The 14,389-nt window shown below is 51.0% G+C and overlaps 1 protein-coding gene across 1 annotated transcript in view; it reads left to right on the top strand.

Moving 5' to 3' along the window:
- The window catches only part of Alox12b (arachidonate 12-lipoxygenase, 12R type), a 12,787-nt gene extending 6,547 nt beyond the window's left edge, over nucleotides 1-6,240 (top strand). Inside the window, exons 6-15 of the mRNA XM_021177596.2 lie at nucleotides 1-90; nucleotides 408-580; nucleotides 807-950; nucleotides 2,333-2,536; nucleotides 2,726-2,812; nucleotides 3,276-3,445; nucleotides 3,854-3,975; nucleotides 5,290-5,390; nucleotides 5,733-5,903; nucleotides 6,061-6,240. The exon at nucleotides 1-90 is cut by the window's left edge and continues 14 nt beyond it. Of these exons, the coding sequence (XP_021033255.1) occupies nucleotides 1-90; nucleotides 408-580; nucleotides 807-950; nucleotides 2,333-2,536; nucleotides 2,726-2,812; nucleotides 3,276-3,445; nucleotides 3,854-3,975; nucleotides 5,290-5,390; nucleotides 5,733-5,903; nucleotides 6,061-6,240 (1,442 nt within the window). The remainder of the gene's footprint in view (nucleotides 91-407; nucleotides 581-806; nucleotides 951-2,332; nucleotides 2,537-2,725; nucleotides 2,813-3,275; nucleotides 3,446-3,853; nucleotides 3,976-5,289; nucleotides 5,391-5,732; nucleotides 5,904-6,060) is intronic.
- The last annotated feature ends 8,149 nt before the right edge of the window (nucleotides 6,241-14,389 follow it).

The following is a 14,389-nucleotide window of genomic DNA, read 5'->3' as shown; positions in this document are numbered from 1 at the left end:
AACTGCGTGGCCTGGTGGATCGCAAACGCTCCTGGAAGAGACTAAAGGACATTAAGAATATTTTCCCTGCCACCAAGACTGTCGTCTCTGGTATGGGGTAGCTCCTCCCAATAAAACACAAAGCAGCCAGGTGGTCCCTGGGGGCGGGGCAAGAGGCTGCCTCCTCTCATAGGATCAGTGGGCTCAAGTGGGAGCAACTGAAGGGCCATTTGAGAACGGTGGGTGAGTCCTTCTGAGGCTGTTTGAAAGCCATCATCCTGTGCCCCTCTGGACATTCAACACAAAGCTAGGGGGCTTCATGTTTCCCCCAGAGTCATTTTGATGACCACTGTTTTCTTTCTGATGTTTCTCCATCCCTGGGAGAGTGCTGCTGGATTTCATTGTGACATTCTGCTCTTTCCTCCCAGAGTATGTGGCTGAGCACTGGACGGAGGACAGCTTCTTTGGGTACCAGTACCTCAATGGTATTAACCCAGGCCTGATCCGAAGATGTACACAGATCCCAGACAAATTCCCAGTCACAGATGAAATGGTGGCCCCATTCCTGGGTGAAGGAACATGCCTGCAAGCAGAGCTGGAGGTGAGGCCCTGTCTGGCTTGCCCCAGGCATCTCGCTGGCTTCTTCTCAGGCATCTCTATTGCCTCTCCATCAACAAGGTCCATTTGAGTCTCAATCAAGATCACATCTCTCACTTCTATAACCCCTTCCGAGCCTTGGGGTCAGCCACCTCCTCTGCACCTGAGGCCTGGTGTGTAGGTACCCTATCTTAGTAACTACCTGCTTGCCCATTGTGATTCCCCTCCAGAGGGGGAATATTTACCTGGCAGACTACCGCATCCTGGATGGCATCCCCACCGTGGAGCTCAATGGTCAGCAGCAGCATCACTGTGCCCCGATGTGCTTGCTGCACTTTGGTCCTGATGGCAACATGATGCCCATTGCCATTCAGGTACCAAGGGAAGGTGTGGGTGGAGCTACTTTGTGTGGGTGTGGCCAGTGCTGATCCTGTGTGCCTAAATATCCCTCTGTAGGTTTACAATTGTGTAAGCCTTGTACTTGCGCATATACGGGCAAGTGTATGTCCATATCAGTGTGTATGTGTGTGTAACATCCTGTGTGCAACCTTGTCTGAGAATGTGCCCATGTGTATGCATATCCTGATCCATGTGTGGCCACGTGGAGCCTGGAATGAGCATCCATCTTTTTACATGTGCATACATACTTTGTGCCTAAATATGAATGTGGGGCCCTGCGGTACACTCATCTGTGCTCCCACAGTGTGCATGCTGTGACTATGTGCACAGAGGTGACCAGATGTCTGTGGGCCAGGAGGTTGGAGACTGTCTTGTTGACGTCATTCATCCAGTCTCCTGCAGAACAACCTCTGTGCAGCACTGAGGGATTCAGACTCAGTAGCTCCCTAGTAGTCTGACCTGACAGGACAAACTGAGGAGTTTCTTCCTCATGGATTGTCACAAGGATCATTTATAAACTAGAAATAGTTCTTCTCTGGAGGTGTTAGCCAAGCCCTGATTGTCTGGCTCATAAGTGGAACATGAAGGCTAGATTTCAATGATAGCTTCCCCTCTCTCCCAAGTTCAGGAGCTGGGCACCCTTGACCTTGTACAGTGCCTGACCTGGTGGCTTTGGAGGTTGTGGTAGGCGGGATTATCAGAAGAGGGAGTTTCTGAGCAAGCCCCCTCACCCTCCCCTGCTGCTGTTGCTACTTCCCTCACCCTCCTTTTCACCTTCTCTTCCTCTTCTTTTTCCTTTCCTCCTTCTCCCCATCTGTTCTTCTTTCCTCCCCCTCTTCCTCCTCCTTCAGCTAGGAGCTTACAATCTCGTCCCTGCTAGCCTAGAACTAACTCACTGTGTAGACCAGGCTGGCTTGGTCCCTATGGAGATCCATCTTCTTCTGTCTCCAGAGTGCTGGGACTCAGGGCGTGCAGGGCCATGCTGGCCAGAGTTGCTCTTCCTCTTCTTCCACCTCCCTCCTCTTCTTCCTTCTCCTTTCTCACCTTCTTCCTCCTCTTCCTTCCTCAGTTTTTGAGACAGGGGTTCTCTGTGTTACCCCGGCTGTCCAGGAACTTGTTCTGTAGACCAGGCTGGCCTCAAACTCAGACACCTGCCTTCTTAAAGTGGGAGCTGCTGGGTAGAGACAGGTCCAGGAATATGCTTAGGGCACAGGGTATAAGAGCAAATGTGGGGAGAGAAGGACCCTGAGATGCTCAACGACAGAAGGGCTGGAGTACAGAACTCTTTTGTCTCCTTCAGCGGAGGTTTCTGTGAGGTTTCTTCTCTCACCAACCCTCCTGCTTTCCCCACCTCTAGCTCAGTCAGACTCCTGGGCCTGATTGTCCCATCTTCCTGCCGAATGATTCTGAGTGGGACTGGCTGTTGGCTAAAACGTGGGTGCGCTACGCGGAGTTCTACAGCCACGAGGCCGTGGCACATTTGCTGGAGAGCCACCTCATCGGGGAAGCTTTCTGCTTGGCCCTCCTGAGGAACCTGCCCATGTGCCACCCCCTGTATAAGGTAAAGGTTCGCGGGGAAGAAGGCCTTGAAAACGTCTGCTCTGTGGCCAGAGAAGGGGTTCAGTGAGCCCTGGGAGGCATCCAGGGATCTCCAGAGACTTCCCAAAGTAAGGGGGTCTGATGAGCAGGAATAAGTCCTCGGGAGCAAGCTCAGCTCTCTCCTCATTGTCCTCCTTGCCTTCCTGCCCAGCTCCTCATCCCTCACACTCGCTACAACGTCCAGATCAATAGCATTGGGCGGGCCCTCCTTCTCAACAAGGGAGGTCTCTCTGCCAGGGTAAGACTCCCCTGACTCCAACAGGACACTTGTTTCCCTCTGGTCTTTGCCATTAGTCTTTAGTAGTCTCTGCAGAACTGTCACTTGCTTAAGATTCTGGGAGTGGGGGGCTGGAGAGATGGCTCAGCAGTTAAGAGCATTGGCTACCGAATTCAATTCCCAGCAACCATGTGGGGGCTTCACAACCACCCTGTAAATGGGATCTGATGCCCTCTTCTGGTGTGTCTGAAGAGAACAACAATATATACATTAAGTAAATCTTTTTTAAAAAGATTCTGAGATTCTGGGAGTGGGGCAGGGGGTAGTGTTTGATGCTACCTGGGGTACAGAGTCAGGGTTTGGAACGTAAGGGTCCCTGGACCTCGGGCAGGCTGGGTTTGGGGTAAATCCTGGAGGAACTGAAGTAATGCCCATTTAGGGAGCAGGCTCAGATGGATGCTTACATAGTTCTTTCTCCTTCAAGGCCATGTCCCTGGGCCTAGAGGGCTTCGCACAGGTGATGGTTCGGGGTCTGTCTGAGCTCACCTACAAAAGCCTCTGCATCCCCAACGACTTTGTGGAGCGCGGGGTCCAGGATCTGCCTGGGTATTATTTCCGTGACGACAGCCTGGCGGTGTGGTACGCGATGGAAAGGTAAGGTGGGGAGAGCAACTGGTGGTACTCAGGTGGACAGACACCTGGAGTGTTGAAGGGCTATGGGGACTTCTAGGGATTTGGGCTTGAGTGTTACCTGGGGCTGGGGGTTGTTCATACATTTTCTTCCTGGGCCTGAGGGACCCCATTACCCTTGCTTTGACCTCTAGCCCATCTCTGCTCGACAGGCCCCCAGGCCCCTCCTGGGCTCTCAGTTCCCTTAGGGTCTCCCTTGGCTCTTTCTGGAAATTGCTTTGAGTGGTTTCTGACCTTGTCCATAACCGTCTCTACCCGCTCCACAGGCCTTGCTACTACAGGCCTGGGGTGGCTCTGAGGCCAGCCAAAGCTAGCGTGACCTGGGTGGGGTCTGTGGGAGAAACTCTAACTGTGGCTCCACCTCCTGTGCAGGTACGTGACAGAGATCATCACTTATTATTACCCAAATGACGCAGCCGTGGAGGGCGACCCAGAACTGCAATGCTGGGTACAGGAGATATTCAAGGAGTGTCTCCTGGGGCGTGAGAGCTCAGGTATGGGTGTGGGAGCTCGGACAGGCCTGGGGCTCAAGGCACTTTTCTAGGCATGTCCCCCATGGCTTCCCTGACTTGCGCTTATCTCCCTGTGGCTGAAGAAGGCCCAAACACTGTCCTAGGATCTTCACAGAGCCTTGTCTTGGGCCAGAGCAGCGGCTGGGGGTGGGGGGTGGGGGTGGGGGATAGAGCACTGGTATCTTGTCTGAGCTCAGGTGCTATAGATTGTCTCTGCTGAGACCCAGAGGGGCCCCAGTTCTTCTTCCTAGGAACAAGCCCTTGTGGACTTGGGAAATGAATGGGTTGTGACATTCAATGAGAAAGAATAACATGCAGTAGTAAAGGAGCCAGGGTGGGGGAGGGGGTTGGGGATGAGGATGGGGGTGGGAGGAGGGGAGGGGAGGGGGGTGGCAGGCTCCAGGAGAGCAGTGAGAAGCATCATGAGGTCATAACACTCAGGCACACACTCAGTCAGTGTTTAGCGAGCAGCTATGATGTGTGCTGCCGGCTCCCGAGGGTGCAGGGGGAACGAGGAGACAGGTCCTGGTGCCGTCCTTCAGGATATTCATGGGCTAGGCCAAAGGTTTGATATGGCAGAACCAGAGGACCCTGCCTTAGGGGACCCTGAGGCAGGGATGATGGATCTGGAGGAGGAGGAGGAGGCAGCTCATCCAGCTTGCAGTAGTGGATGTGTGGCAGGCGTGGGGATGCATGGTCTGGGTGACACTGGGCTTCTTGGGTGACATTTAGTAAGAGCTGTGTTTGGTGAGGTCAGCATGTGTCCTTTCCTGATGGAGGCTAGGCTTCTGGGTGTGAGCTGCATGTGGAAAATCCCAAGGAGGTGGGAACCTGTCCTCCTGCAGAGAGCTGAGGCAGGAGGGCAGCAGACTCCCCGGGGCACATACCAAGCCACACACCCTGGTTAAAGAGTTTGGAACTTTCCTGAGAATAAGAGAGGGCGGACACTGGGAGTTCTGCAAAAGGATTAGACTTATGGGTCAGAATACGAGACCACGCAGATGCAGACGGACAGGGCAGTTTAGGATGATGTTCTGGTATCCAGGAAGGAGGTGACAGGGACTTAAGGAGGATAAGGGCCATGCAGATGCAGAGAAGTCCAGAGTGGGCTAAAGGCTGGAAATGACCGAATTCAGTCCTGGCCTAGCTTAGAAGATTTTATGGAGGGCAGAGCTCTTTGAAGGAGGGAGTCCCATCAGCCAACTGGACGATTGACAAGCTAGGGTGAGCACCCTCTGCTGGGTACCAGGCCTAGTCCAGGACTAACACTGAATGGTCTGTTTCACAATCCTTCAGGCTTCCCCACCTGCTTGCGAACTATACCTGAGCTGATCGAATATGTCACGATGGTCATGTACACCTGCTCGGCCAGGCATGCGGCTGTCAACACAGGCCAGGTACCTGTGCCCGCCAGCCTCCGCCCCAGTCCTCCCAAACAGCGATGGAACCTCAAACTAATCCATTATCCCTGGTCCAGCACCCCTACCCCCGCCTCCCCCTCACTCCACTTCCCTGCTTGTCTCAACTGAGTCCCTCTTCAACCTCAGTGTCCATGGTAACCCTGGTCCAGTCTCATTGTCTCGCCCACCTGCAGGCCCATCAGGGACACCAGTACCACCGATCCAAACCAGGGCCTTCCGGACAGGGATCCAACTCAACCACCAGAGAGGGATGCCCAGGTTTGGTTGATGGGAATTGGGTGTTTTCTCACCCAGAAAACCTCTTCTGCTCCACTCTAGCTGGAGTACACCTCTTGGATGCCCAACTTCCCATCATCCATGAGGAACCCACCGATGCAGGCCAAGGGGCTAACTACTCTGCAAACATACATGGACACTCTTCCGGATGTGAAGACCACATGCATTGTGCTCTTGGTGCTCTGGACTCTCTGTCGGGAGCCTGATGACAGGGTACAGGGGTGGGGGGGGCTCTTGAACATTGGAGAGGCAGGTGGCAAGGCTGGCTGAGGGGTGTCGGGGACAGGGAGCCAGCAGGAAGTGGGAGGCAGCAGAAAGGATTGGGTGGATGGCTTGGCTTTGTCCCAGCATCTGGTTCTCTGTTCTGCAGCGGCCGCTTGGCCACTTCCCAGACATCCATTTTGTGGAGGAGGCTCCTCGGAGGAGTATTGAGGCTTTTCGTCAGAACCTCAACCAGATTTCTCACAACATCCGACAGCGCAATAAGTGCCTCACCCTCCCGTACTACTACCTGGACCCAGTGCTGATTGAGAACAGTATTTCCATCTAGTCCGCCCTTTGCCCTCCCTCCGTACACTGCCTCCTATTTTCCAATAAAATCACTGTAAACATTGTCCCGGTCTGAGAACGTGGGGATTTACTGGGCAGCAGGTTGTGGTCTGGGGGTGATCACATACACGGCCATGTTCTCTGCCATCCGGGTAGGCACAGGGCAGCACCAGGTTCCGTTTCCAGGTTCCAATCCTAGATAGCCCTAGAGATTCAGGCCAGGCTACTCCTACTTAGTGAAGGGCTTGTCTGGGTAGGTATCCAGGCACTGCTAAGGGTGAAGAGGGAGGAAAAACACAGGGATTTAGACCCTACCTTTTAACTCACAATTCTGGTCCTTGTAAAGTGCCCTCCTACAGAGACTTAGTCCACCCAATCCCTACCTAGGGAAGTGAGATCCAGGGTGAATCCAATTTTAGACATAAACCAAGCGTCACTCCTTTTTTTTTAAATATTATTTATTTATATATTTATTATATGTAAGTACACTGTAGCTGCCTTCAGACACTCCAGAAGAGGGCATCAGATTTCATTACGGATGGTTGTGAGCCACCATGTGGTTGCTGGGATTTGAACTCAGGACCTTTGGAAGAGCAGTTGGCACTCTTAACCGCTGAGCCATCTCACCAGCCCCCAAGCGTCACTCTTAACAAAAGATGATCAGCCTACAAGAAGCCTGAACTTCCCCAAGCTACACTCATCAAAGCTACACTCAGACTCTAGGAATCTGTATCACCCTAAGCCACACTCACGAGCTCCCTTCTGTCACTCGGAGGAGCCAACCCTGCCAAGGGCATTCTTCAAGTAGGCCACTGTCCCCTAATGTCTTCTTCCTTCTCTCACCTGTCATCTCAAGACTCCCTTCCACTCTTCCATTCAATGCCACTGTGTTACCAAAGCCCACTCTAGCATGCGTGAGGGCTCACAAAAGCCGCGAGCCTGTGACACAAGAACCTGGTACATGGCATTGACAGGAAGTGAGGCTACTGGCTTTTGGTGGGAGGTGGGGGGGCAGCTGCTTGGTTGGGTAGGCATATTGGGGATCCAGGAACTGAAGTCAAACGGATACCCTAAATTTAGTCAGTATAGAGAGCATGGCTGCTGAGTTCAGTCCCCTCCTTCTGTGACGATGTTTACCACCCTAGGTGTCACTCTGGCCACTGAACAACTGAGTGCGGTAGAGCAGATGAGGCCAGGGCAGCTGGGTACACAGAAGGCAGTAAGGAAGAGCCAGCAGAGCTGAGGCCTAACAGGAGGCTGCCTCGGGGAAATGGAACTGCTCCGGTGGGGAGTGGGGGCTGGGTGGGAGAGTGGGGTTGAGATGATGGTGGTGGTGGTGGTGGGTGTGGTGTAGTAGCAGTTTTCTCCAAGATGGAAACATTCGATAGCAGAGGGCTCAATAGGACAGAGAATAAACAACTCAGAATAGCTTCAGAAAGTCCCTGAAACTGACCAGATCCATCAGCCAGGCCCTCCCAACCCTGAAGAGTATATAAATAGTAAAGACCTCTGCTAACCACTCTCAGAGAAACCAAGATAGGTTTTTCAGGTAAGGTCAGCCACCTGGAAAAAGCAGAGACCACCGGAGCTGCCTGGAAAGGGCAGTCTTAACTGTTGAGCTGCCGAAGGGCTGTGTGGTCCATTCCAGGCTCCCAGCTTCTGTGAGCCATCACGCATGTTAGCGTGGGCTTTGGTAATGCAGTGGTTTTGAGTTATATCTGCTCCTGTAAGCAACTCCAATAAAACTCATTGGTTTACCAAGTTGGAGTCTGGTGGTACCTGTATTTTGGTCCGTTGTGGGCTTCCTTTCTGTGTGATGTGACAAGTGTGATTGGTGTGTGTGTGTGTGTGTGTGTGTTGCATCTCCCCAGGAAAAATTGTCACACAACAGGGTCTGGCCAGAGATAGACGTCTCACTTAAGATCAGACTCAGAAAGCCCTCATAGAACTACTCTGGGGTTGGAGAGACCTATGGCTCAGCACTTGAACACCCACAGAAGCTCATAACTGTGCAGAACTCCAATACTAGGGGATCTGATGCCACCTTCTGACCTCCCTAGGCACTAGGCACACATGAGGTGCACAGATGTATATGTGAGTAAAACATACATAGAAAATAAATCTAGAAAACCAATCAAACCCTGCACCCCCCGGGGGGAGGGGAGCCTGGAGCTCTGAGTCCTACTCACTGTTCAGTTGTTGGGGAATACATGTTGACAGTATTACTTACAAAGCCTGGGACTTGAGAATACATGCTGACTAACAGCTGGAAGGCATCGCTGCTTCCCAGGGAAGAGGGTGGATGCAGCTGCCCTGAAAAAGAGGAAAGGCAAGCCAAGGAGGGAAAACGGCCAGCTCCACAGAGTGCAGTATTGGCTGTGCTCCACTAGGGGGCAGACTGAGGGCCCCCGCTGGCCACGGATGTGTTTTCATTGGTTGACAAGGTTTATCTTATTTTTGTTTTTTTGTAGTCAAATGACTTATCCGCATTGAAATAGAGAAAGAATAGGAAGGGAAGGAAGATTCTGGGTAGGAGAGTCTGTAAATTTGAAAACAAAACAAAACAAAACAAAAACAAGAACAAAATCTAGAGGGTTGGGAGAAATGCTTCAGGAGTGATGTCTGCTTGCCCTGCTGTATGGCCCGTACCCCATAACAGCAATCACACTAACAGTTCATTCTCAGAAAGCCTGCCTGCTTCACCTGTGCTGGATATCAGGGCTTTGCAGTTAGTTTAAACAGCAATTTATGAGACACAGATAACCGAATGCCTGACATGTCACATGAGAGGTTAAGAGACTTTCCCAAGGTCCCACAGCTGGGAAAAAGAAGGTGAGACAGGAAGGCCTTGAGAATTCAGAGGAGGGTTCATGCAGGGATGGGGTGGTGGTGGTGGTGGTAGTGGTGGTGGTGGTGATGGTGGAGGGGTAGTGTGGGTTGGTGATAACTCAACAAAATGTGGCAGAGAGTGAGTCATTCAAAGCCCTTAGGCCACAGGGAGCCTCACTTTTCCATGCTGGCTTGGTTACAGAGCAAACACTTCTGGTGGTAGTAGTGGGGGAAATCCTGGATCTCTAGACCAGTCAGCAGATGAGACAGGCAGAGGCCAGCTGCCAGTCTTCTGGTGTTTGGTTTCAAGGAGTCCTCCCATTCCAGTGATGGGCTGTGAAGTCCAGAGGGCCCTCAGTTTGTCTCAGTGCTTTCCTGGATGCTGATGTGGACGGTGTCCAGAGCCAGAAGTCAGCAGAGGCAGCCTAAGTCTTCTGCAGCTCTGGGTATGGAGGCGGGGCTCCTCTTCATAGTGAGGATGGGTGGTACTCATCGCAAAGGTAATGCATTCAGAGGGGACAGTGACCATCTCAGGCACCAGCGCTTCTGAGTGATGCACCAATCTTGGCCAGGAGCCAGTGTTTTGCTGGGTCACTGGGCAGGAAGATGGGAGTGTCTTGCTTACGTGTCTGAGCAAAGTGGGATGAGGGGACAGGGGAGCATCAGACAGAGACTGAAGAAGTGTAACTCAGTGCCACAGCCACGGGGCCAACCACACCACATGGTCTACTGACTTGCTTCGTGCAACCTTGGGAAAGCTAACTAACCTTCCAGCTGTGATTCTGCTTCCTCGGTGGCTGAAGTTGCTAACATTTTTTTTTCCGGGATGTAAAGTGACCAAGGCCAACTCCTCTATACCAGTCTAATGTCACGCAGATGTCTAGTGAGACAGAGACCAGAAGGATGCAAAAGATGCCAGGGGACACATCCTAGAAGGGTTACTTTTCAACTGCTGGAGCTGAAAAAGACAAAAGCAAAACAGAATTGACCCAGGACACCCCAAGACCAAGTCTCCAGCACAAAAGAGCTTGATTTGCCCTAGAGGGACAAAGGGCAGGGAATAAGCAACAAAAAGCCAGGAGATGTAGAGAAAATATCTCGTATGTGTATGGACGTGGCACCAGCCAATAATAAATTTGATGGCCTCTAGCTTAGGCAGGGAATAGGAGATGGGACATTGTGTAGGCAGAAAGAATTCTGGGACAGTGCCAGGCAAGGGAGATTTGCCTGGGAAGATATAAGACAGACGCTTGGTACCTGAGCACAGGTAACCAGCCATGTGGCAAAATGTAGATTAGAACAAATGGGTTATTTTAAGTTATGAGTCAGAGAAGAACCTAGCTATGTGGGCAAGGTATTTGTAAATATATTTTGAGTCTGAATTTTATTTCTGGGAGCATGGAGCTGGGAGGAAGAACAGACCTAACTTCTACAAGAGGATGAGGGAGAAGGGGAAGGGAACAAGGGAGAGGAGAAACGGAATTTGTCTTGGAGTGGGACAAAGGACTGCCTCTGGATAGACAGGAGACAGATGTGGCCCTTAGGCAGTTTATAAAGGTTCAAGGGGGAAACCTCACGTTAGGATGAGGTGTTTACTTTTGGGCATGTTAATTAGGTGAGCCAAAGGGAGCTTTTGATTGCTGGATTTTAATATTTTGATAGCTGGACCTTGGTGGTTAGCTTCCAGAGAAGGAAATGGCCGGATAAGGGAATAGATCTTGGTGGCTAGCTTTAGGAATGCAATCTAACAGTTCTTAGCAAGTCAGAGGGAGAGAGGGAAAATGGCAAGGCCTGCCAGAGCTATGTTTGCCATGCTTGGGCTGGCTAAGGTCCCTTCAGGAGTCATGACAGAACCGTCAAAGGTTTTATGAGGGTCGATGGCACCCTCTACGACGCCAAAGTGCATTTTTTTTTCTCTGACACCAACTAGTGCGACCTTTACATCAAGATGCAAATTAAAGAGGAGAAAATACCACAAGTAGCAAAAATCCAAACTAGGGAGGAGTCTGGGCCACAGAGGCCCGGCCTAGCGTCAGGAAATGCAGCCTTGGCCATCGTCCTCCTCCACAGACTGCCAGCCACATGGCCCCACTTTGCTGACCTGAGTGGTGGATGCTGCTGCAGAGTTTGGGTGGCCACCAACTAGGCCTCTAGTTAACGACCGAGGTACAGAGCCTCGGAGGATGACCGTGGTTCACCCAGTATAGAGGACAGAGTGGTCTACCGGGTGGTGGACGGGGTGGCGATGAGAGACTCCAAAGCCCGGATTCGTTTTTCCCAGTTTGCCTGGTTGCCTGGTTTGCTGCCAGGGGCAGAGGCTGCAGGTGCCTAAGGAAGGCGGAGGAGTAGTGTTTGCGCCACAGGAAGTGTGTATGATGTGTATGACTCGTGTGACCTCGAAGATGTGGAATTCTGAGAGTCTGCTTTCGGGTCATGCTTTTGGAAACGCTGTGAGGTGCTATCTTGGTTTGGGTTTTGTTGCTGTGAAGAGACACGGTGACCATGGCAACTTCTATAAAGGAAAACGTTTAATTGCATTGGCTTACGCGGTCTAGAGGTTCTATCCATGGTCGTCATGGTAGGAAGCACGGCAGCACCCACGGGGCTGGTGAGGTAGCTGAGAGTTCTACATCTTGATCCGAAGTAGGCAGCAGGAGACTGTGTGCCTCACTGGGCATAGTTTGAATATAGGAGACCTTGACACCTGCCTTCCCAGTGACACACTTCTTCCAATAAGGCCACATCTACTCCAAGGCCACACCTCCTAGTGCCTAGGAGTCTAGTGCCACTCCCTATGGCCAAGCATTCAAACACATGAATCTATGGGGGTCATGCCTATTCAAACCACCACAGGTATAATGCCTGAACGAACCCTGAGGGCGTACTCTAGGGACCAGCAGCCTCCCAAACAGCTCACCAATCTTCCTGCAGCCTTCTGTTAATTTCTGTGCTGCACTAGGCAGAGAGCAAAGGGCCACTGCCCTGCCAGATGACTGTGGGGAGGAAAGGAGAGAGAGGAGTTGTATCCATTTCTTAGCATCCCAGCCTCCCCTCCAAACTCCACTGGCCACTGGCTCCTTCGCCTGTGTTTCTTCTTTGCCCGAGGGTGGAGATGCCTCCCCTCACTGCTCCTAAGCAGCTTAAGCCAATCACTGATTCCAGATTAATAGTTGGGAGTAAAAGGGGACTGGGGAGAAGCAAAACTGATGGGAAGAGAAAGGAGCCTAGTCACAGCCACCACCCTCTCTTCCCACCTCACTGATGTCTTTTTCAGGCATGGCTCCTCTCCCCAGGACCCACCTGACCTCTAGTTAGAATGAGTTCCTCTTCTTCCACAGTAGTCCTCCATGGCCTCATCTCCAAGTAAGACTCCTCCCAACCACTCAACTTTCTCCTCCTCTTCTTCCTCTTCTACCTCTTCCTTCCTCCTCTCCTTCTTCTTCTCCTCCCTCCTCCCCCTCCTCCTCTTCTTATTTATGAGTATGGGTGTTTTATGAGGTTCTCAGATTCGTGTTATGGACCGTCATGAGTAGCCATGAAGGTGCTGGGAATGCAATGCTGGTCCTCTGGAAAAACAGCCAGTGCTCTTGATCAAACACTTCTTGCCCAGACCCCCAAATCACTTCCCACCCCTGCCAGTATCTCCCATTCTGCCTCCTCCCCTACTCCCCATCATCTCCTGTCAATTCTGTGGTCACATAGACCCACAAGCACTCTGACCTGTCTGTCCTTCTGCAGCCCAAGCCTAGACCCTGCCCCCCTTTCTGTCCCTTTCCTCCTCACCAGGTCCCCCCTCCCCTCAAGCCACAAGCCACTAGCCTGATAGGATAGCTGGAGTCTCAGCTGGAACCAGAGATAGAGTTTGGAGTTTGATGTCTTGTCCCTTGAAGATAGGGGCACCATGTGCAGATATACATGCAGGCAACACACACACACACACAGTCAGAGTTAGAGACAGACAGAAAGACAGAGAGACAGATAGAGACAGAAAGACAGAAAGACAGAGAGACAGAGAGGTGAGACACAGAGAGACAGAGTGAGACAGAATGACAGACAGACACACACAGAGAGGCAGTTGTCTTTCTTTCTTTCTTTTTTTTTTTTTTTTTGGTTTGTTTGTTTGTTTGTTTTTGTTTGTTTGTTTTTTGAGACAGGGTTTCTCTGTATAGCCCTGGCTGTCCTGGAACTCACTTTGTAGACCAGGCTGGCTTTGAACTCAGAAATCTGCCTGCCTCTGCCTCCCAAGTGCTGGGATTAAAGGCGTGCGCCACCTCGCCCGGCAGCAGTTGTCTTTCTTAATTTAGTTTTGGGTAATATTTTTCTTTCTTCTTAAAATTAGCCAGGGTCTTCTTATATAGCTCAGCCGGACCTGACTGCTGGGATTACCTGAGACAGCACCACCCCTCCTCTTTCTTTCTTTCTTTCTTTCTTTCTTTCTTTCTTTCTTTCTTTCTTTCTTTCTTTCTTTCTTTCTCCCTCTTCACTCCATTTTAGGACCATCCTCTCGCTCCTCCCATCACCCCTGCAGTACCGATCACTGTCTTTCTCAACAGGTAGTGAGAAAGACATCTTTCCTTCTAAGCTCTTCTCTTTGAATTTGAATTGATTCAATTACAATAATAATAATAATAATAAATAAAAACCACTTTAATTTTATGTGTATAAGTGTTTTCTCTGTGCACATGTATGCGTCTGGTGCCTGTAGAGGCCAGAAGAGGGCATTGGCTCCCCTGGAACTAGAGTTATAGACAGTTGTGGGCTGTTATGTAGATGGTGGGAATTGAACCTGGGTCCTCTGGAATAGTCAAACTGATCGGTTCTTAGATGATCTTAACTGCTGAACCATCTCTCCAGCCCTGGTAATATAAGGTTTTAACATTCTTTTACAGAAGGAGGGAGGCGAGGGTCACCGGCTTTTCCCCCTGAGATTTTAATCACTCCTACCCATCTGCTTGGTGATGCTATAGCATACAGGGCCAGAAGGTTGATGGGCTGTGGGCGGCTCTTCAGTGGGGCAGCATCAGTGTTTAGAGGATGTTACAGGGACATGGAAAGGGAAAGGAGCCTGTCTCCCTGGAATCTGGCTGAAGCCCCTCGCCATCTGACTAACAGGATTCCCAACATTTGCTGCGAAGGTTGCTGACACAGACTTAATATTCCTTTTTTTTTTTTTTTTTTTTTTTTTTAATTAAGAATAGGACTCTGTGTTTTTTCTGCTTCTCCTTGGAACTAGTCTTTGTTCTCTTACAGTGCATTTAAATGAATTCTCTTTGTCTCTCAAAGGATCGGTACATTTTTTTTTTTTAAAACTGGTCAAGCTA

This window comes from Mus caroli, unplaced genomic scaffold, assembly GCF_978045245.1.
Source record: "Mus caroli unplaced genomic scaffold, Mus_caroli_1 scaffold_13, whole genome shotgun sequence".
Lineage (NCBI taxonomy): Eukaryota > Metazoa > Chordata > Mammalia > Rodentia > Muridae > Mus > Mus caroli.
Note: the sequence above shows the minus strand (reverse complement) of the source record. Positions and strands in the feature narration are given on the sequence as shown.